The sequence below is a fragment of the Geotrypetes seraphini genome, chromosome 12, assembly GCF_902459505.1.
Source record: "Geotrypetes seraphini chromosome 12, aGeoSer1.1, whole genome shotgun sequence".
Taxonomy (NCBI): Eukaryota; Metazoa; Chordata; class Amphibia; order Gymnophiona; family Dermophiidae; genus Geotrypetes; species Geotrypetes seraphini.
In genome coordinates, this window is record NC_047095.1 from 107,284,624 (window position 1) to 107,308,546 (window position 23,923).

General features: G+C 41.4%; 1 protein-coding gene across 1 annotated transcript in view; it reads left to right on the forward strand.

Annotated features, from left to right (window-relative positions):
* Nucleotides 1-23,923, forward strand: part of LOC117346258 (taste receptor type 1 member 1-like) — a 41,209-nt gene that overhangs the window by 11,076 nt on the left and 6,210 nt on the right. The window contains exons 2-4 of the mRNA XM_033915660.1: nt 255-543; nt 6,946-7,743; nt 19,688-19,814. Coding sequence (XP_033771551.1) covers nt 255-543; nt 6,946-7,743; nt 19,688-19,814 — 1,214 coding nt within the window. The remainder of the gene's footprint in view (nt 1-254; nt 544-6,945; nt 7,744-19,687; nt 19,815-23,923) is intronic.

Sequence of the window (23,923 nt, forward strand, 5' to 3'; positions counted from 1 at the left end):
AATAACTTATGGCCATTATAGAAAAAAAGAAGAAAAAGCTTCATTTTACTGGCAGCATTAAAAGTGGCTATAGCACCCCAGAAAGACCTGTATCAAGGTTACTGCAGGTTTCTTTTCATATTGCATGGTAAAAGAGCCCATAGTTGTTTTTTATTCTGATATTCTATTAAAAAAATAAATACACATAAATATGTGTATTTTTGAAAATATTTCAGGTACACTGTTATGAAATCATGATCTTAATGTCATTACAGATATTATCCACTTAATAACTATAACTTCTTGGCCTTTGTTTTTGCGGTGGAGGAAATTAACAACAGCTCTAAGCTGTTACCCAACATAACACTGGGGCTCCATATTAAAGAGTCTTTAAGGTATACAAGGAAAATAATTGAATCGGCCTTCAAAATTTTGGCAGGACAGAGCACAATAGTAAATTTCAAGTGCAAATCATCTCACACAGTGGCTGCTATCATTGAAGGCTTTACAGATGAGGAAACATATGGATTCTACAACATGTTTCAGATATATCATTACCCACAGGTCAGAGAAATTCTTAATCTTACTTTACTTTCTATCTCTTACCTTATATAGTCCATCCTTGCATACATAAATCCTCTTCAAAATGAATTTATATGTATCATGCTGCCAAAATGCTCTTTCTTTTGCAGTTGCAGGAATAAAATTTGAGACTCCTGCTCCCAAAAAGTATGAATCAAATCTGAATAGAAAGAGGTCTGTGCTGAGGAATTGGCCCAACTAGATTTGAGCTTGAGTTTTATGGAGGGAAGTACAATATTCTAAGTTAGGGAGGAGCCTTGTCCTTTTCTTCCTAGAGCTGGTCCAGTATGAAATATGTAGAACAGTTTCAAGTGGGAAATCCCACCAAGAGCTCACTGGAGTATATATGAACTATGGAAGGAGGGGAAGGAGAAGAATTAGCATGAATGCCATTCAAAACACCTTCCACAACTCATGACATGTTCCTCATAATCCACTTCCAACATTTCATATGTTTCTGTAGAGCTTTTACCCAATTTAAAACAGAACATCATGCTGTAGTGCTGCTCATTTAGGTTGAATATGATGAAAAATAGTCAATCATGAAAACACACTTACAAAAATTGTCAGAGCTTGGAGACAAGAACAGATATTAACAATTGGGAAAAAGGAGGTTTCTCATGAGGTTTCAAGCTTCTCAATGTCACCTAGCCTGTCTCAAAATAATTTCCTGTTGGTGTGCAATTCAATATGTCCTGGAATATTTTGAATAGACCTTTTACCGTCCCTGTTAAGAGAATGGGGACTTGTATACTATTTTTTGTGGCTTTGGAATTTCAAAACAAACTGCATGGGTGGATTATGTGACTTGCTAAGGTCACAAAGAGCAGCACTGGGGGGGGGGGTGCTAGGGAGCCCAAGCAAAATGATAGAGTAACTTCATAGCTCCCGTAACCAGCTCTAATCAATTCATATTCAACCTCACTCCACTCAAATAAATCAATATTTATACCCATGGAATGATGCCTCAATTTAACCAAGCAAAATTGAAGTTGCTTTTGGGCTAAATTCAGGAGTGATATGACCAAACAGGACCCTCCATTTCCTATCATGGATGATGGCAGAAAAGCTCAGATGGGCAATATGACTGAAGTAACTGAAGAACTACAATAAATAACATCTATGCTTTCATAGAGAACTTATACATCTAATGACAACTTTCAGCAGTCGATTCAAAGCTCAAAGTGCTTGAAAGTAAACATCAAACTTTAGATGGCATTAGTTCATAGCAAAATTAAGAACAGAAAGTTTTGAAGCATTTTGAGGCAGCTTTGGAAGATCTCAATAAGAGAAGCCAATGTAACAATTTAAGGATTACTGGCTTACCAGAGCTGACCAAAGCATCAGATCCCATCAAGGTTTTTGAAACCTTTGGATCCCAAAAGTTCTTAATATGACTTTTGAAAAGCCATTTGAGATTGGATGCTGGCTTCTATATCTATTACTCTGCAATGACCATGTGCTGTTGTTATGAATATTCTATGCTTTCCACAAATGGTAGTCATCCTGGTGAATATGAGAACACAGAATAAAATTATGTGGCAAATGCATTCTAGCTTTACTTTACCCTATTATACCAAGGAAACAACTATAAAAAACAATGAGAATTTTCATGCCTTGAGACAATGATTGGAGGCACTGACGACATGTTATTGGCTACTAACATCTGCTCACATGAACATTACCTACCAAAATTGTACAAAGACGTACACAAATCCTGACTTGCTTCTTAAATTTGTGGAAGAACAAGAAAGTTAGGTTCATATTACATCCTAACTGATTTGGAAAGTGTCCCCATTTGAATGTTTACATCTGTACTGAAGGTCTTCTTTGTTAACTTGGGGTATAAGTAATGTTTCATTTTGCATTACAATTCTAAATCCATACAATGGAGTTGCTGATTAATGTTATCGTATCTCGGTTTACCTGTCTATATTTGCTGGTTTGTGGGAAGCCTGATTTGACTTCCCATGGGTTTCCTCACCCTCAAATATGGCATTCACAGGAGGGTTTATTCTGGCAAGGGGCTGTGGGGTGTGGGGATAAGTGTGGTAATGGGTTTGGGTGAAGTTGGTGTGTGAATAGGCATGTCATGACTGGATATTTCAGTCTGTTCTGAAATGCTTTATAAGGTCAATATTTGCTCAGCTCTGATAGAACAGTACTCCTACAACTATAAAAACTAACATTCTAGTTTAATTAATTGTTCACTGAGAGGGTGAGGTTGCTTTCTATAAAGATAGCACTTTTTATTATGGAGGAAAAAAAACAGGGTGGGTAAGATCCAAGGCTATGATCCAAACAATTAAGAAAGGCAATCAGGTCTTAGTATCACCTAAGGATATACAATATAGATTTTTATACTACCCTCTACACCTCTGGGGTTTTGCCTTCTAGTGAGATAATTTTTTTTACCTTTTTTCATACTGTTTCCATCTACTTTTATGTAGAGTCAGCATGATGCACTTAATAGTCCTCTCCTGCACTCAGAAATTGTAGCGGCTATCAAACATTTAAAACCTAGGAAGGCTCCTGGACATGATGGCTTCTCTGGAGACTTTTATAAAGCCTTTCCTGATATTGTAGCCCTAAATTGGCCACTTTGTACCAGACTTTTTTAGTTGACAACTATAGTGCAGTTTCTTTTACAGAAGCCACAATGATTGTTTTTCCAAAACCAGGAAGGGATCCCCTTTACACCAAGAATTACAGGCTCATATCCTCAATAAATTATTATTGTAAAATCTATTCCAAATCCTAGCAGGTAGATTGGCTGCTGTTATGCCCATTTTTGATTAGTACTTCTCAATGTGTTTTTTTTATCCAAGGCCATATGGTCTCGGATAATATAGTAATCCCTCAATTTAATGGACTACTAGGGTGGAGGTGTGTCCATTAAACACAATTATCCAGAAAATTTGAATATCCCTCCTTCAGTGAATAACTCCCTCCCTCCAGGGGTGGGGGTTGAAGTATGTGTTAGGGGTTATATGAAAAAAAACATTTCATTTCCTCTGGGATGTGGCTGCTCAGCCCTCGAACATTGCACTGGTGTTACTCGAAGAGCATCAAAAGACATTGTTGAAGAGGGTGATGCATTGCAAACTGGGAGTTGTAGTTACTAGGGTGTGGTCTGTTAAATCTGAAATCTGGATAAACGAGGTCCGGATAATTGAGGGTTTACTGTACATGTGTGTTATGCCATGTACAACAATTGGTGCAAAAAAGCAATCCTCTGTTTGTGTCATGACACTTGATGCAGAAGAAAGCATTTGATTTAGTAGAATAGAAATTTATTTTTGAAATATTATCTTGGTTTGTCTTGGGAAATAATTTTATATCCGTGATTGATATACTGTATTACTGACCTCTTGCAAAGTTCCTGTAGCTTCATTGTATGTCCGCTAGTCCTAGTGAAGATCAAAATAGAGTTTTAAATTTATCCCTGTGAGATACTAGTAACCAATGTAGATTTTCAAGAACATTGCAATTTGTTCACGCTGCTTTCACTCTGAATTAGTTGCTACTGATTCAAGCTCTTTTTGTTTAGACCAGTGCGCTGGTCATTGCAGTAGTCTAGTCGTGATGCTATCATGGTATCGACAACTCTGTTTAGACTTGTAATTTTCAATATATGGTGAGATATTTCATAGTTGCCAAACATGATACAGACTATTTTAAAAAGTTGTTTGAATTTGCAGGATCAGAGTGAGTGATGAGTCTAACAGTATCCCAAGATTCCTTTCCTGTCATTTTAGGGGGAATTCATATGTACCAAAATAAATGTTGAAGTCCGGTATTTGTCCCATTGTGTTAGGAACCCAAAGAATCACTGTTTTGTGTGAGTTCAGGTGGAGTTTATTGCTGTTTTCACATTCCTGATTTGTGGTTAGACAGGTAGTCAATTTACTCAAAGCTGTGGTTATATCTTATTCAATGGGTATAAGAAGTTGTACATCATTGGTATGGATATATAATTTTGAGTCTATTGACTGAAGCAGTTCAGCCAGAGGCTTAAGGTGGATATTAAATAAGATGGGGTAAAATTAACAGGATATTGGAGGCTTCTGTCCCATTGTCTTATAATACTGTTTTATTTGGGACTTTATTGACACCTAAGTTTCGTTTCAAGTTTATTTAAAATTTCTTATACCACCCAATCACCCTTCTAGGTGGTGTACAAAATCATAAAAACATGCGTTAGCTGAAATACAAATTTAAGCTGACAAAGCATCACCAAACAGTAACAATAACTTTCAAAGACTTTTAATAACAAAACAAACATGAACAAAAGGTAAAAAGGCAAGAACTATAATAGTCAAAGTAAAAGAGAACAATTAGGGAAAAAACAATAGGAGGGGCTGCTATAAATAACAAAACAGACTTCTTATTGTTATGACGGGGTGGCCATGCAGTTAATGAGAAATTGAAAGAACTGGGACAGATTGAATTTTACTTTTTCGTGGGAAACTCTTTGTCAATATTATAGACTTGAAAGAATGACTGCTGAGAAATTGGGACAGAATAAAAAATTTAAAGAAACATGGGGTCCATTAGCGGTATTTGTTAAAACTAATTAATTGAATAAGCCTTTAATTCCTAATTGATTTCTATACATATTCAGGGAGGGAGGGGGGAAATGTACTTTGTATTAATACTTGTTTGGATATAAGTGCTGTTTTATGTATTAATTAAGTATATACATTTTTGGCACTTTGTATTTGATTTGAAAATTAATAAAGAATTTTAAAAAAGATGGGAGAGCGTATGGACCCCTGAGGCACCCCACAGTTCACTGCCCAAGGTAATGATGTACAGTTGTTGTCCCTTTGACAAATAGGTTTTGAGCCATGTACTGTAAGTACTGTGCCATAAATACGTTTTTCTGCCAGTCTTGTAAGCATGATATTATGATCCACAATGTTGAAGACTAATCTCCTGTAATGGTCCTTGTGCAGATTATCAAGAAGGGACAAAAGAACTATCTCTGTTCTGTTCCCAGGTCTGAAGCCAGTTTGACATCCTCATCTTGATAATTACGTTCAGTTAACCAGTTAAAGAGTTGAATGCAGACTGTCCATTCTATAAGTTTTGTCAGGAAAGACATTTTAGAGACTGCTTGGTAGTTTTTGAGCTTCTCCTTATCAAGAGAGCTCTTTATCAGCAGGAGGTACACCACAGATCTTTTTTGTGTTGTTGGCAGCTGCCCTTCTTCAAACAAGGAGTTAACAATTTAATTGGACCTTTCAATGAGGCCTAAACTCACTTGTACTACTTTGCTGGACAGGGGTTTAGAGGGCAGGTTGTAGACTTTAGGTCTTTCAGTGGGTTTTCATGAGCTTGCTCTGTGACCTGGTTGAATGAGTCCCAGATGGCTGTGCATCTTTCTTTTCCATTTCTAAAATCTGATTTGCTTTCTTATCTAACACCACACACTGAGTTGTGGGTTTCAATATAGCCTCAGTGATGATATCTTGATCCTTTTTTAGGGTGGTGACTCCTAATGTGGAACCCAACATCATGTAGCTATACTTTGTGTTCCTCTTTTCCACATACATCACATTGCACTTGATCACATTTAATATCATCTACCCATGCACTAATCTCTGTTTTCAAGAGAAAGGAGCCTTGAAAAGTCAACCAAGTGGTGCAACCAGTAGGAAGAAATGTCAGCCTATCTTCCTGCCTAGCGTTTCCCCTTGAAATGTCTCTATTTCCCTTTACTTCAAGTACATTCACTCTAAAACAAATATGCGTTCTTTTTAAAGACTGGGTTGAAGAATATTTACAGCTTGAAAAATGTACTCAGACTGTTCCCCACTTTGTCTGTATTCTTACACAGGCTCCAAAGAAAAGCCGATACCATTTAGGGCTCCTTTTACTAAGCCGCGTTAGGGCTTTAACGCGCGGAATAGCGCATGCTAAATTGCCATGCATGCAAGACCTTAATGCCAGCATTAAACTGGCGTTAGTTCTAGCCACGTAGCATGGGTTTAGCGTGCATTAAAATGCTGCACAGCTTAGTAAAAGGAGCCCTTAATGTTGTCTTGATTAACTTGCAAAGCAATACTACACTAAAATCATTCTATATTCAAATACATTTATGTACCACTCTCTTAGGAGTGTTCCTAGATTTGTATGGAGAATGGGCGGAATGTGAGGCTGTCTATGTACAGTATAAATGACTAAATCTCCCCAAAAGGGGAATATGTAATATCAGGTACAGAATACATCCCTTTGTAAAATGACCCTGACAGGAGCCTAGACACAAGCACCCTCCTACAAACTATGTGCTTTTAAATCCTATCACCTATGTGATATAAACTGTTCTCTTAGAGTGATGAAAAAGGATTATATATGCATTATTTTATATTTCACTGACAGGTCAGTTATATCTCACAGAATCTTTATATGAGTGACCCTGTTCAGTATCCTTATTTTTACCGGACTGTCCCCAATGAGTTGCATCTGGGTGCTGGGATAGGCAAGCTACTGAACTATTTTGGCTGGAAATGGGTCAGTATCTTTTCAACCGATGACGAAAGCAGTATGAGAGCTATCCAGATCTTGAAAGAAGGGATTGAACGGAATGGTGGCTGCATCGCATTACATCAAACCTTACCTCACCAGAGAAAATTAATAAAGTTGGAATTTCAGAAAATTCATAGTGCAATTAAACAATCATCTACTGTGAACATTTACTACTTTAATAAAAACAATGAATTTCCACTGATTGATATACTGGATCTTCAAAGAAATGTGAAAAGAGGCCAGGTTTTTATCACCATCGCTGATGTAGAAATAATAACAAATCAAAAATACTTTGAAATAAGCAACACGTTTTTTATATTCAGACCACATAAGAAACTTATGCCAAATTTTTTAAAATTTATCCGTGAGATGAAACCTGTCTGGCTGGCATGTGATTACTGGGCTAAACGTTGGTGGAAGGACCTGTGTCGCAGCAGTTGCCCAAAGATGATCAGAAGAGACTGCAACTCTACAGTTGAGACTCATGTCTTTTCTCGCTGTTTCAGCACATACTTTGGGTGCAGCTACAATGTGTACAATGCTGTATATGCTATAGCACATGCACTTCATGACATGATCATGTCTGGCTCAGGAAATGGCACCAGATGGACTAGAGAAAATAGAGAGGTTTTGTACTCTTTGCCATGGAAGGTAATTTTAGTATTTGTTACTGGAATTCTTTATTCAAAAAAAAAAGAGTGGTATACTTTGGCACAGAGTATGAGGTGAGTTTTCACAGGAGTAGTGAGGGTGACCCTTCATCCTTAAACACTCTCTTCCCTCCATGATTCTGATACATACACTCAACAATCATGATCAACCAACCACAAATATTCAAAGCAATTTAAATTATCAGGAAAAGTTTATATTCATTTAAATTACTTGTGTGGTGCTATCTAAAGATAGTCAGTGCTTAAATAAATTTAAACCCCAAATTGGGGCGGAGGGCTTGATCTAGAATATACACAAGATGACAACAAGACCTGAGAGCCCCTGCAAATCTGAGAAAATTATGGAATGTATCCCCTCAAACAGCCAAATCTTGGTCTAATTGGCATTAATTAAAATTTTCATGTATAAATTTAGGTGTAGAATTTGTGATTAAATTTTACATGTGTCCAAAAAGTGGGCATTGAAAGGGAAGATTTATGGGTAGATCAGGGGCATTCCTCAAGGTGACGCACATAGTTATAGAATAAGGTGGGATCTCTACTTAAGTTAAGTGTCTGCATTTGTACCACATTTCAGATGGTGTAACTGGCCATGCCTAACGATAGCTGTGGATCCCAATTCAATTCATATAAAATGGTCTCTCAAAAGTATTCTGTCTCTATTTCTAGTTTCTGTGGAGTTTTTTTTTGGCTTGTGTTCATCTTGACTCTAACCATTTATAGAATAGCCCTCAGCAATGAATTTTTAAGCACCAGTTATCGAATCCAGTATTTTATGTGTAACAAACATCCTATCAAAAATAGCCCTCTATGTCCAACTTTGAACATTTCCTGAAAAACATTCAAAGTTGAAAGTACAAGAACAGCAATTTTTTTAAAAAACTGGACTGCTACAAATCCAATTTTTATTTTTAAATTTATGATACTTGGACCTCTAAGTCACCAGGAAGACCAAATTTATACCTCATTTTTGACCACAAAAACGGCCAAGTTGGAAACTTCCAAATTTATACTCTTTGGACTTGGGAGGGGCTACCATTGTAATGGACTGGCCACTCATGCATCCCAACAGAGAAGTGAGGCTTTTTAGGAGAAACTACTGTGAACTTCACATTGTGACAAATCAGCTGCTAATAAACGATTTGTTCCTAAGAAAAGGGATAGGAATATCTTGCCCTTAAGCAGGAGGGCTGACCAGGTCAGCAACCTATAACTTGATATTAGAGAATGACATGGGGAAAAAATCTGTCCCCGTAACTGTACTGTCTCCGGCCCACCAGCCCCTTCACCTCCCCATCACCGCCATTCCCTTCATCCCATTTACTGCCCCATCACTTTCCCTGCAGCATCCATACAAGCCTCAGTACTGCAATATTTAGCTTATTCCTTCCATATAAATCAAAGTTCTGGCTGCTGAACTGGAGAAAGAGATGTTCAGCTGGCAGAGCCTTGTTTATAAATTTTTATCAACACAACTAATATACTACTTTATCCTAAAGCAAAAAGAAATTGAATTTTTTTTCTACCTTTGTTGTCTGGTTTCTGCTTTCCTCATCTTCTTATTCAATTCCTTCCATCCACTGTCTCTCTTCTCTCTGCATCTTCCATTTGCTCTGTTACTGTGAACATAAGCAATGCCTCTGCTGGGTCAGACCTGAGGTCCATCTTGCCCAGCAGTCTGCTCACACGGCAGCCCAACAGGTCCAGGACCTGTGCAGTAATCCTCTATTTATACCCTTCTATTCCCTTTTCTAGCAGGAAATTGTCCAATCCTTTCTTAAATCCCAGTACCATGCTATGCCTTATAACGTCCCCTGGAAACACATTCCAAGTGTCCACCACACATTGGGTAAAGAAGAAGTTCCTGGCATTTGTACTGAATCTGTCCCCTTTCAACTTTTCCGAATGTCTTCTTCTTTTATTTTTTGAAAGTTTGAAGAATCTGTTCCTCTTTAGTCTCTTTATGCCCCTCATGATTATATAAGTCTCTATCATATCCCCTCTAAGTCTCCTCTTCTCCAGGGAAAAGAGACCCAGTTTCTCCAATCTCTCAGCGTCTGAAAGGTTTTCCATCCCTTTTATCAGACGTGTCGCTCTTCTCTGAACCCTCTCGAGTAACGCTATATCCTTCTTAAGGTACGGCGACCAAAACTGGATGCAGTATTCCAGGTGTGGGCGCACCTTCACCCAATATAGCGGCAGGATAACTTCTTTCGACCTGGTTGTAATACCCTTCTTGATTATACCTAGCATTCTATTCGCTCTCTTAGCGGCCGCTGCGCACTGTGCCGTCTGCTTCATTGACGTGTCCACCATTACCCCCAAGTCCCTCTCTTGGGTACTCTCATTCAATAACATCCCTCCCATCGTATAGTTCTACCTCAGATTTCTGCTTCCCACATGCAATACTTTACACTTCATTTGCCATTTTGTCGCCCATTCCCCTAGTTTGTTCAAGTCTCTTTGCAATTCCTCACAGTCCTCTTTAGTCCAGCTCCCCTAAATAGTTTGGTTTCGTCTGTAAATTTTATTATCTCACACTTCTTCCTGTTTCTAGATCATTTATGTATATATTAAATAGCAGCGGCCCGAGCACCAAGCTCTGCGGAACACCACTCGTGACCCTCCTCCAGTCCGAGTAGTGGCCCTTCACTCCTACCCTCTGTTTGCTACCCGCCAACCAGTTTCTGATCCATCTTTGTACGTCTCCTTCCACTCCATGGTTCTTCAGTTTCCGGAGTAGTCATTCATGAGGCACCTTGTCAAAGGCTTTTTGGAAATCAAGGTATATGATGTCTATGGGGTCACCTCTGTCCATCTGTTTGTTAATTCCTTCAAAGAAGTGTAATAAGTTAGTTAGGCACGATCTCCCCCTGCAGAAACCATGTTGGCTGGTTATCAGAAGTTCGTTTCTTTCCAAGTGTTCATCGATGTTTTCTTTTATCAGTGCTTCCACCATTTTCCCCGGAACCAAGGTCAGACTCACCGGTCTGTAGTTTCCCGGGTCACCTCTTGATCCCTTTTTAAAGATGGGCGTGACGTTGGCTGTCTTCCAATCCTCCAGGATCACGCCTGTTTTCAGGGATAGGTTGCATATTTGCTGCAGTAGTTCTGCTATCTCCTTCTTTAGTTCCTTCAGAACCCTTTGATGGATTCTGTCCGGACCCAGGGATTTGTCAATTTTTAGTTTATCTATCTGCCTGCACACATCTTCAAGGCCCACTTCCATGAATGTTAATTTTTCTGCTTGATTTCCATTGAAGAATTGCTCAGGTTACAGTATGTTGGTTGTGTCTTCGTTCGTAAATACAGACGAAAAGAACATGTTAAGTTTTTCTGTGACTTCTTTCTCCTCCTTCACTACTCCCTTCCTGTCTCCGTCGTCCAGTGGTCCCATCTCCTCCCTGGCCGGCTGTTTCCCTTTAACATATCTGAAGAATGGTTTGAAATTTCGTGCCTCTCTGGCTAATCTCTCTTCATACTCTCTTTTGGCTTTTCGAACCACATGATGACATTCTTTTTGATACTTCCTGTGCTCTTTCCAGTTCCCCTCTGTTTTGTCCTTTTTCCATTGCCTGAATGAATTTTTCTTATTGCTTATCGCTTCCTTCACTATTTTAGTCATCCATACCAGGTCCTTTATTCGACTCTTTTTGCTCCTCTTTCTGAAACTGGGGATGTACAGGTTTTGCGCCTCGCTCACTGTGTCCTTGAAAAAAGATCAGGCATGTTCTACCATCTGCCATTTCTTGGAAGTGTTCCTAAGTTTCTTCCTTGCCATCTTCCTCATTGCTTCATAATTTTCTTTTCTGAAGTTGAAAGTTGTCACCATGGTTCTCTTTCCTTTTTGTATTCCTGCTTCAACATTGAACTTGATCATATTATGGTCGCTGTTTCCCAACGGTCCCACTACTTCCACTTCCTTTGCAGGTCCCATTAACCCATTTAGGATTAGATCCAGAGTGGCATTTCCTCTCTTCGGTTCTCTAACAAGCTGCTCCATGAAGCAATCTTGTGTAGCCTCCAGGAATTCTGTTTCCCTAGCGCATTTTGAGTTTCCAAGACTCCAGTCTATCCCGGGGTAGTTGAAGTCTCCATAATAACTGTGTAACCGCTTTTGCATTCTTGTTTCATCTCGGCTTCCATTTCTTTATCGATATCTCCGGTTTGCTCGGGTGGACGATAGTATATGCCCATCTTTATTTCGTGTCCCTTTCTACCACATATTTTAACCCATAGCAATTCCAGCTTGTTGGTCGTCTCCGCTGTGTCTATTCTTGTCGATTGTATGCTTTCTTTTATGTATAGGGCTATTCCACCTCCTTTCTGTCATGACCTGTCCTGGCGATAGAGCTTATACCAGGGCAGTGCTGTTACCCATTTGCTTTCCTCATTCCACCATGTTTCAGAGATTTCAATGATGTCTAAGTCTTCTGCATTGGCCACGGCTTCTAGTTCCCCCATTTTGTTTCTTAGGCTCCTTGCATTAGTATATATGCAATTTAAATCCTGGCATTTAAGTGTCTTCATTTCTTTTCCCTGTGTTTCAGTCTTTAGTGTCTTCTCTTTTGCTACAATCTTTCTAACCTCTTCTGGGTTAGTCGACTCTTGTAATTTGTCCCTTGTTTCTTCCCAGCCTATATCTTCTTAGTATCATCACGGGATACCTTCTTCCGAATCGTCGATGCTAGGGCGACTGTCGGCTTTCCCCTTCCTCTTAGTTTAAAGCCTGTTCTATTCCTCTCTTGACATTGTTTGATAGAAGTCTTGTTCCCGCTGCGCTCAGGTGCAGTCCATCTCTCCTGTAGAGCTTGCTCTTGCCACAGAACCTTGTCCAGTTCCTCACGAAGTGGAATCCTTCTTCCTCACACCATTTCCTCATCCATGCATTTATTGATTGTAGTTCATCCTGACTGTAACCATTTATAGAATAGTCCTCAGCAATTATTATTTAAGCACCAGTTATCGAATCCAGTATTTTATGTGTAACATAAACCTCCTATCAAAAATAGCCCTCTAAGTCCAACTTTGAAAGTACAACAACCATTTTTTTAAAAAACTGAACTGCCACACATCCAATTTTTATTTTTTTAAATTCATGTACTTGTACATCTAAGTCACCAGGATGACCAAATTTATACCTCATTTTTGACCACAAAAATGTCCAAGTTGGAAACTTCCAAATTTATACTCTTTGGACATGGGAGGGGCTACCATTGTTATGGACTGGCCACTCATGCATCCCAACAGAGAAGTGAGGCTTTTTAAAAGGAACTACTGTGAACTTCACATTGTGACAAATCAGCTGCTAATAAATGATTTGTCCCTAAGAAAAGGGATAGGAGTATCTTGCCCTTAAGCAGGAGAGCTGACCAGGTCAGCAAGCTATAACCTGATATTAGAGAATGACATGGGGAAAAAATCTGTCCCCGTAACTGCACTGTCTCCGGCCACCGGCCCCTTCACCACCCCATCATCGCCATTCCCTTCATCGCCCCATCACCGTCACTGCCATCCCATTTACCGCCCCATCACTGTCCCCGCAGCATCCATACAAGCCTCAGTACTGCAATATTTAGCTTATTCCTTTCTTATAAATCAAAGTTCTGGCTGCTCAACTGGAGAAAGAGATGTTCAGCTGGCAGGGCTTTGTTGATAAATTTTTATCAACACTACGAATATACTACTTTATCCTAAAGCAAAAAGAAATATAATTTTTTTCTACCTTTGTTGTCTGGTTTCTGCTTTCCTCATCTTCTTATTCAATTCCTTCCATCCACTGTCTCTCTTCTCTCTGCATCTTCCATTTTCTCTGTTACTGTGCCTCTCCCTTTCTCCCCCCCCCCCCAAATTGGTCTGGCACTCATCTTCTTCCCTCCGCTCCCCCCATAGTCTGGCATCTCTGTCTTCTTCCCTGCAAGCATCTTCTCCCCACTCTCTCTTCCCCATTTCCCTTCAGCGTCTTCTCCCACTCTGTCTTCCCCATGTCCTTTCAGCATCCTTCTCCCCACTGTGTATTCCCCATGTCCTTTCAGCGTCCTTCTCCCCCTCTGTCTTCCCCATGTCCTTTCAGCGTCATTCTCCCCAATCTGTCTTTTCCATGTGTTTTCAACATCCTTCTCCCCCTCTGTCTTCCCCATGTCCTTTCAGCGTCCTTCTCCCCACTCTGCTTTACCCATTTCCCTTCAACATCTTTTCCTCTCCACCCCACCTTTCCTCCCTTTCTCCCTCCCTGCCCCTTACCTTTGTGGTGCTTTCACACCCCCCTCCCGGACAACAGGCCCGGTCCAACAAACCTCCCTGCCCTTTTTCTGTGGCCGGCGATGTCTAAACTGCCTTCTTTCAGTAGCCGGAACGTTGAAGTTGCATATGGCTGCTGGAAAGGTTGTCTCTGATGCAACTTCCGGTTGCATCAGAGATGACCTTTACAGCAGCCACACATAGCTTCAATGCTCCGGCTGCTGTAAGAAGGCAGTTTAGACATCGTGGCCAGGAAGTAAGGAGCAGGGAGGGAGTAGGTAGCGCTTTAAACTCAGCGGTGGCAGTAAGGAGGGCAGCAGTAAGGAGGGAGGGAGCACGATAGTTGAAAGCACATCTTTCTTCCCTTAACTGTGGGGACAAGGCCATTCACTGCTCCATGGGGTGGTGAATGGCCTTGTCCCCGTAGCCATGGTGAACACAGGTTTTTCCTCACCATTTTGGTGGGTTACCCACAGCTACTTGTGGCTAGCTGCGGGTAACAGCCACCGTGTCATTCTCTACCTGATATCGCTGACTACCACTAGCACAGCCAGAGTGAGTCAGTATATGACATGCAGGAAGACTTTGTTTAGCCTAGAGCTTTTGCCAATCCAGTTAAAGGGTTAAATCTCAGAGTGCACTCTGCTCCTGTAAGGCAAAAATAGAGAAACACTGTCCCTGAGAAACACAGTCCCATCCCCTATCAAGGCTGTGGGGGTGGGGCTATGGGCTCCATAAAGAGCAGAGAGTGAGAGAACAGAGGGAGAAGCAGGCAGGGCAGCAGATGTGCAAGCAGCAACCTGAGCTCTTACCCCAGCCAGACAGCAGCAGCAGCAGCAGCAATGGAGATTGGGAGATGGAAGAAAGCCCTTTCTTTCCAGTGGAGCAGCAGCTTGAACCCATGGAGTTTGTGAATACTCCAGTTAGGGCAACAGAGCCAGGAACTTATGCTGAGGCCATGGACATAAGTTGCTGTAAAAGTGAGTTGTGAGGATTTTAAAGCTGCCAGTGTTTGTGCTAATGTAGGTTTTGAATTTATGTGTTTGAAAATTGCTGCTGTGGAAAATTGCCTGCTAGGAGAATGTTTCAGTTAAAACCAGTAATAAAACTTGGAGGCTGCTTAAACCGCATAAGAGAAAACCCTGAAGTATATTTTTCCTGTGATTGCACTGCATTATGTTCTGAGCTGAACCAGCTGAGAAGTGGTTGGCTTGGCAACAGCTGAGGAAAGGCTGCTTGTTTAGAACAGCACAGTTCTTCCTGAATTGCTCTGAGTTCTGGGGATAGTAATCCTGCTCTGATGTCTATGGGAAAATTCAGGGCATATTGAATGCAAAACTGTGACAATTTCTTATGCTGCTTGTGGGAAGAACTCCATTTTGGAAACTTTTTCTGTGGGACTTCTAAATGTAACCAGGGTTAAAAGTTTAAAAGTTACTTGAGTGTGAAAAAACAGGGTTTAAAGAAGGTTTTGAAGGGTTTTTGAAGCAGAAAGGATCTGGAATTTAAGAACTGTGTTTTTTCATATTTTGAGAGGTTTGGTTTGTATTGTTTGTATTGGTGCAGTTCTGAGGTTTTCTGTTGCTGAACTCTGGCACAGGTCTGCTGTCCTCGTGCAGAGATCAGCATCAGCTGCTTGAACATTTTAACTGTCAGATTTGACAGTTGGCAGGGTGACTTGGATCTATGTGGAAGTGTTTTGGTTTCTGTGCTTTGTGAGAAGGTAATTATAGTAGTTTTTATTTGAGTTTGTGAAGGACTGTGAAATTCTGGTTAAGGTCAAAGTTTAATATTGATGCTGGTAATGTTTGAGAGTCTGAAGATATTTTTTGTGATGTTCTGTGAGAATCTTTTGGGAAACATTGGAGAGATTTTCTGACTAAGAAATTTATGGTGCTGATTTCTGAATAAAGTTTCAGTCTGCTATCCTGTAAGAATCTTTTGGGAAATATGTGAGAGATTCCCTGACTAAGAAATATACTAGTACTGCCCGATTGCTGCCTGATTTCTGATTCAAATCGATTCACTTCCAGTGAATTGATTTGAATTGATTCCTTTTAAAAAAAAATCATCCGCCTGATTCGGTGACCCTCCTCCCCATGCCTTCCTAAAGCAGGAGCAACAGCACTGCCTCTTGCTGGCCGTACATTGATTACCATTCCTACTGTAGGGGGTGAAGGTAGAGGGTCATTCGGGAAGTGCTGCATGTTTCCATAGCTTCAACATGGCCTCCTGCTCTTACCTTAAGATAATATGGCATCCTGAAGAGAGGATCACCAGTGCTGTAGTGATCCTTGCAGGCTGCCGTCATCCTCGATGGCACATTCCCTTTGCCAGTCCCACCCCTCCTCTGATGTTAGGTGTAGGATCACAGCAGAGGGAACATGCTACTGAGGATGATGACAGCCTGCAAGGATTGCTACAGTACCGGCGATCCATCTCTGCAGGTTGCTGTATTATCTTAAGGTAAGAGCAGGAGGCCAGGGGAGAAGCAGGGGAAACATGCAGGCCTTTGGGGGGCAGGCCTTCAGTGGAAGCTAGGGGAACATGCAGGCCTTTGGGGGTGCCAGGCCTTCGGGGGCAGGCCTTCAGGGGAAGCTGGGGGAACATGTAGGCTTTTCTGGGGGCCAGGCTTTCAGGGGCAGGCCTTCAGGGGAAGCTGGGGGTACATGCAGGCCTTTGGGGGCAAGCCTTCATGGGAGGGGGCCATGGTTTATGAGTATATGGACGGAGGGGGGTTCAAAGAGACATGCATATACCTGATTGGAGGAGGTAGGGAGGGGGAAAGAAATAATGGGTCTAAAAACGGAGGAGAGGGAGAAAGATGGTGGACAAAGGGATTTAGGGAGGAAGGGAGAAAAGTTAGACACAAGGGATGTTATAGAGGGTGGGGGATAGAGATATTGGAGAGCTGGGTAGTTGGGATGGTGGGGAAGGAGGGAGAGATACTGGATGAAGGGTAGTTGAGAAAAGTAGAGATGGTGGATCTGGGAATGGTGGAATCCATTGCTGCAGAGCGCAGGGATGGAGATGAAAAATGGAAAGATGCCAGACCTCTGGGAAGGGAAGGAAAGTGTAAGGGGAGATCAAGATGGAAGATGGATAGTTAGCATGGAGAAAGAAGAAAGAAGACCCTGGCAAGCAAGTTATCAGAAGACAACCAGAGCCTGGGATCAACATGATTTGAATAATGACCAGACAACAAAATTTTATTTTCTGTTTTGTAATTACAATATGTCATATTTGAAATGTGTATCCTGCCAGAGCTGGTATTAGACCACAAATGTGAGCTAGGATTTAACAGAGAGAGGAAAAGTCTTTTTTTGTTTGTTTATTTTGTTTATACCACAGCACCAGTGTGGTGGGAAAGGGGGGTGAAGAGGCTATAAAATAAACCCACCAGGATGTTTGAAAAAATACCCAATGGGGCAGGAAAATCAAATAAAAAAATTGATACAATAGGCTGAATTGAACATAAGAACATAAGAACATAAGCAATGCCTCTGCTGGGTCAGACCTGAGGTCCATTGTGCCCAGAAGTCTGTTCACACGGCAGCCCAACAGGTCCAGGACCTGTGCAGTAATCCTCTATCTATACCCCTCTATCCCCTTTTCCAGCAGGAAATTGTCCAATCCTTTCTTGAACCCCAGTACTGTACTCTGCCCTATTACGCCCTCTGGAAACGCATTCCAGGTGTCCACCACACGTTGGGTAAAGAAGAACTTCCTAGCATTTGTTTTGAATCTGTCCCATTTCAACTTTTCCGAATGCCCTCTTGTTCTTTTATTTTTCGAAAGTTTGAAGAATCTGTCCCTCTCTACTCTCTCTATGCCCTTCATGATCTTGTAAGTCTCTATTATATCCCCTCTAAGTCTCCTCTTCTCCAGGAAAAAGAGTCCCAGTTTTTCTAATCCCTCAGCATATCACCATATCCTTTTTAAGATACGGCGCCCAATACAAAATTGTTTTCCTAAATCGAGCAGCACTACTTTATGGAATCAGAGAAGTTTATATAGCTGTTAGAAAATAATTTTTCTAAGCTTTTTCAGGGAGTTGGTCTGTACTTTAAGGTTGTGCCCATCTGTTAGTGGGAGGAGATAGAGAGTGCTTTATCTGCAGAAATGGCTTTAAAATTAGTTCTCCTTATAGTTATAAACAAATGTTTATGTATGCTTGAAATTACCTATTTAGCCTGGCGCTACTTAAAATGCACCCTTCACTTCTTAGCTCCATCATTTTCTGAGGAATCTCCACTTTAAAAATGGTCTGGGAGAAGAGATGTACCTGGATGAAAATGGAGACCTCGCCATTGGATACAATATTTTAAATTTCATCTTTCTTCCTGATAGAAAATTGAAATATCAAATTGTTGGACGTTATAACCCTTATGCTCCGCCAGGGCAGGATTTCACCATTGATGAGAAGGCCATCATGTGGGAGAGATCATTCACCCAGGTTAGATTTAAGTGATGAGAGGTGCTGATCCAAACAGGTATCATGAAACTTGTCATAAAATGGTCAAAAGAATGGAGTATTTTGGCTTTCTGGGCAAACCTTTAGCTTCCAGATTCTATAAAGGTCACTTAAATTGGAGTGCTGATCCCAGATGTGTACATATAGTACCGGTAATTAATAAATTGAAATTAATTGACACTAATTAGCTGTTACAGACACAAGGAACAAACTCCTGGCTCATTTGAAATAGAAAGAAGGGATGGGGCTTGATATACTGCTTTTTCTCAGTGATTATAAAGTGTTTTACATGCTTTAGACAGGTATCTAATTTGTACTTAGTAGAATAAAGTATTAAACAACTTTTCCAAAGTCACAAGGAGATGCTGTGGGAATTGAACTCACAACCTCAGTGTGCTGAGGCAGCTGTTTGAACCACTTGGCCACTCCACCACTTAGAAAGGAGATGATGTTCTTTTTTCGGGAAGCAATTGGGATGTGATAGGGGCATGATGCTGTTTTTTTTATTTTTTAACTATTCTTCCATTTTTAATAGGCTGTTTTCTTACACAGTTTTTGTTTTTAATATGATGCATTATTATGAGTGTATGTGGAAAACAAAACAGTGAAGGAAGACTCTGGTGCTCAATGTCTTTTATTGGTATATAATGTCACAATATGATCATGTTTTGGCCCAACCAGGCCTGCCTCAGGAGTCTATCAGTAGAATGGTATAGTACCTTGTTTCCTGCTCCTGTGGAGGAAAGTGTGTTTCTTTTGTTGCATTGTAAGACTTTTTGGGAAGAGCCTATGTACTATACCATTCTACTTATAGACTCCTGAGGCAGGCCTGTTTAGGCCGAAGCACGATCGTGTCGAGTCATGATATACCAATAAAAGACATTGATCGCTAGAATCTTCCTTCACTGTTTTGTTTTCTACTTTCCAAGTTTTGGTAAGTTATCATCTCCTGTTTGTCTGTGGTATTATTTATGTATAACATATCTTTAGATTAGTGACCTGTAAATATTATTATATAACTTTATTAGTCTTTATAAAGTTATCTTTCTGAAAGTTATCACATCTGATCTGAGGCTTCTGGGTTACATTTACAATTGCCTTCCTAAGCATGAGAACAATTTAAAAATAAATATATAAAAGGAACATTCCATTTCAAAAACAACTGTCTAGCATCAAATGAAGTTACAGAATATGTTTTATCAATCCTCAGAAACCTCCACAGTTCAGATGCAATCCAAGTTGCCATCCTGGTTACAGAAAATTAATCAAGGAAGGAGAGCCTGTCTGCTGCTTTGATTGTATTCCATGTGCAGAAGGAGAGATCTCCAACAAAACTGGTGGGTGATAAAATGAAAAACATGGCATACAAATAAATATAGGGTATCCATTATGTTCCCTGTTCTTGAAATTAAGGAGGGATGTAGGGCTCCAAAAAGTGCAATATACCGTATTTTCACACATGTAACGCACGCGTTATACACGATTTTACAAACCGAGTATAACCATGCGCGTTATATGTGTGAGCGCGTATACAAATTTTTTTTTTCAGTGTGATCTGGCATCCCCCCTGCGAACCGGCATCCTCCCCCCCACCGCTCGCGTCACCTCCCCTCCCCCACGATCCTACATCCCCCCAGCACCGCAAAGACATCGGTCGCTTACCCGATTGGGCACCGGCACCAGCACCAATGCACAGGACGTGACAGTGCCAGTGCCTGAAGATCCTCCCTCGTTGGGCTGGGCTGGGCGGTACAAGGGAGATCCTCCCTCTTCCCTGTGCCGGGCTGGACTGGGCTTTGAGCATTTGCGCATGCTCAAAGCCTTCTGGTCTTGCTCTCTCCGAGATGGCTTTGAGCATGCACAAATGCTCAAAGCCCAGTCCAGCCCAGCACAGGGAAGAGGGAGGATCTCCCTCACACCGCCCAGCCCAGCCCAATGAGGGAGGATCTTTGGGCACTGCATTGGCACGTCCTGTGTATTGGTGCTGGTGCCGGTGCCCTATTGGGTAAGCGACCGATGTCTTTGCGGTGCTGGGAGGGATGTAGGATCGTGGGGGAGAGGGGGTGACGCGAGCGGGGGGGAAGGATGCCGGCTCACAGGCCAGAAGAGGGAGTAAGCAGGAGTGGAGGGAGGAGGTTATAGCAGCATGCGCGGTATACGCGTGCGTGCTATATAAAATTTTTTTTACACAAATGGTTTGGACCCGCGCGCTATACACGTATGCGTGTTATACACGTATGCACGTTATATGCGTGAAAATACAGTAGTTTCAAGTTTCAAATTTATTAAAAAATTTTTATACTCCTTTCAGATATCTAAGCTGGTCACATTATAAAAATTTAAATAAATATGGGGTGTTAAGTACAAACTCACAAAGACATTTAATTTCATACATATGATAAGGAGTGGGAAATGCAATGAGATACAAAAAAGGGAGAACACAGGCTGGGTGGGACTATTTTTTTTCTTTAAAGAATGGGGAAAATACTTAATAAGATTCCTCTCTTCCCACCATCTGGCCAAACAGTCATGGTGATAATTCAGGAACTGCCTTTTGTCTCTTTAAAAACAAAATACCATAGGGTAGGATACCAGATGGAGAGGGCATAGGATGAAGCTAAGTGGTGATAGTGTCAGGAGTAATTTAAAAAAATGCTTCTTTATAGAAAGGGTGGTAGAAATATGAAATGACCTCCCAGTGGAAGTGGTGGAGACTGTATCTGAATTCAAGATAGCATGGAACATGCATGTCGGATCTTTTATGGAGAAGAGAAGATATACATGGTGGGGAAGGGCAGACTGGATGGGTCATTAGGCCTTTAACTGCTGTCATATTTCTTTCTATGAAAATTGAGGTCCTCAACTTAGAGGTCCTTTTATCAAGGCATGGTAAGAGTTTAACACGCGGAATACCACGCGTTAAACCACTTGCCGCGTTAGTCACTAACGTCTCCATTGACGAGGCGTTAGATTTTTGGCTTGCCGCTGGGGTTAGTATGTAATTAAATGTCCGATGCACTAACCCCGCTAGTGCACTTTGATAAAAGGAGCCCTTAGTCTAAGCACAGAGATACCCTGAAATAAAAAAATGCATCAATCTTGTCTTATTAAAATTATTTAGAGCTACGCCATCACCAAAATATTAAAAATTCTATAGTAGAATTTTTAATATTATGCATTAAACACTCAGGTGAAGAAGGACTTATATTCAAATTTTGTAGACATTGTATGTACTGTATACCACTTTGGAATAGAGTGGTTTATACATTTTTAATAAAATGAAAAAAAAAAATGAAATGATACTTGCCCTGTCCCAAGAGAGCTTATAATCTAAAGATTTTCTCCCATTGCGGTAAAACTGATGGGGACCTGTTTACAAAAGTGAGGTAAGTCAGGTTCAAAAATTAGCATGCCTTTTGAAAACTAGATGCAAAATATCAACCAGCTCATCTTTATCTACATGTTCATTCACCCCTTCAAATGTTGTAGATTGGTGAAGCAAGGTTTCTTTTGACTAAATCCTTATTGTTTTTCTATCATTAATCCATGCTTATGTACAATTTCTGTCATTTTATTCTTTATAATATTGTCTAATAATTTGCCTGGCACCAACATCAGACTAGTCTATAATTTCTCACATCACCTCTGGAACCCTTTTTAAAAATTGGTGTCACATTGGTCACCCTCCAGGCTTCCAATACAATGCTAGATTTTAAATAGAAATTACTACCAATAGCTCTGCATGTTCATTTTTCTATTCTGTCAGCACTCTGGGATGTATACCATCCAGTCCAGGCACTTTGCTAATGTTCAGTTTGTCAAACTGACCCATTATATATTCCAGTGTTTCAGAGATCTGCTTCAGTTTCTCTTGTTTATCAGCATTGATTACCATTTCTGCTACTGGTATTTGCCCATTATCTTCCTCACTGAAGCCAAGTGCAAAACATGCATTTAATCTGACTATTGCCTTCTCTTCCCTGAGAACCCTGTCTTGCATTTCAGTTTCAGGGAATTCAAATACAAAATATTGTAGCTGTATGACCTGGTTTCCTTGGGGGTTGTCCTTCTCTCCAAATTGTAACTGGGCTTTTGGCTTCATTTCATGTGTCTTCTCATTGCTGCTGCTCTCTGTTCTACCTCTTTGTTTTCCACTGCTAAGCTTGTGAAAACTAGCAAGTGTAGGCTGTTCTTTAATCATGTAACTCCTCCTGAGAGATGTGGGCTTGTATAAACTGGTTCCCTGCTTGCAGCATGGTATGACATGTTTAGCAGTCCTACCTGCATCTTGGCTTCCTTGTTTTATAGTTCCTAGTGGGGCTGATTTTATCTTACTGAACCCAGATATTGGAAAAGATAAAATGGTACCAGGTTGCCAGTTTCAAGTTCATTAGTTTCTTGTTATACATCCATCAAAGATGTCTAAATGGTTTACAATACGAGAAATTATATAAAAAAGAATTAATTAATTAATTAAAACCTATATTTTTGAAATTTTTTTGTAAAAATTAAAAAACAGTTGTAGACAATACATAACTAACATGACTCATTAAGGAGAGGGAAGTGAAATACAACATTACATTTAGTAAAAAATAATAACCTTCCTCTTCCAACAATAAGGCCTCAACTTCCTAAATTTACTCTCCAATTACCGTATTTTCGCGGATATAACGCGCGCGTTATACGCGATTTTACCTACCGCGCATACCCCTCGCGCGTTATATGCCTGAGCGCGGTATAGAAAAGTTTTTAAACATAGTTCCCACCCCGCCCGACGCCCGATTCACCCCCCCAGCAGGACCGCTCGCACCCCCACCCCGAACGACCGCTCGCACGCGCTCCCACCCGCACCCGCATCCACGATCGGAGCAAGAGGGAGCCCAAGCCCTCTTGCCCGGCCGACTCCCCGACGTCCGATACATCCCCCCCCCCCGAAGGACCGCCGACTTCCCGACAATATCGGGCCAGGAGGGAGCCCAAACCCTCCTGGCCACGGCGACCCCCTACCCCCACCCCGCACTACATTACGGGCAGGAGGGATCCCAGACCCTCCTGCCCTCGACGCAAACCCCCCTCCCTCCAACGACCGCCCCCCCCCAAGAACCTACGACCGCCCCCCCAGCCGACCCACGACCCCCCTGGCCGACCCCCACGACCCCCCCACCCCCCTTCCCCGTACCTTTGGAAGTTGGCCGGACAGACGGGAGCCAAACCCGCCTGTCCGGCAGGCAGCCAACGAAGGAATGAGGCCGGATTGGCCCATCCGTCCTAAAGCTCCGCCTACTGGTGGGGCCTAAGGCGCGTGGGCCAATCAGAATAGGCCCTGGAGCCTTAGGTCCCACCTGGGGGCGCGGCCTGAGACACATGGTCGGGTTTGGCCCATGTGCCTCAGGCCGCGCCCCCAGGTGGGACCTAAGGCTCCAGGGCCTATTCTGATTGGCCCACG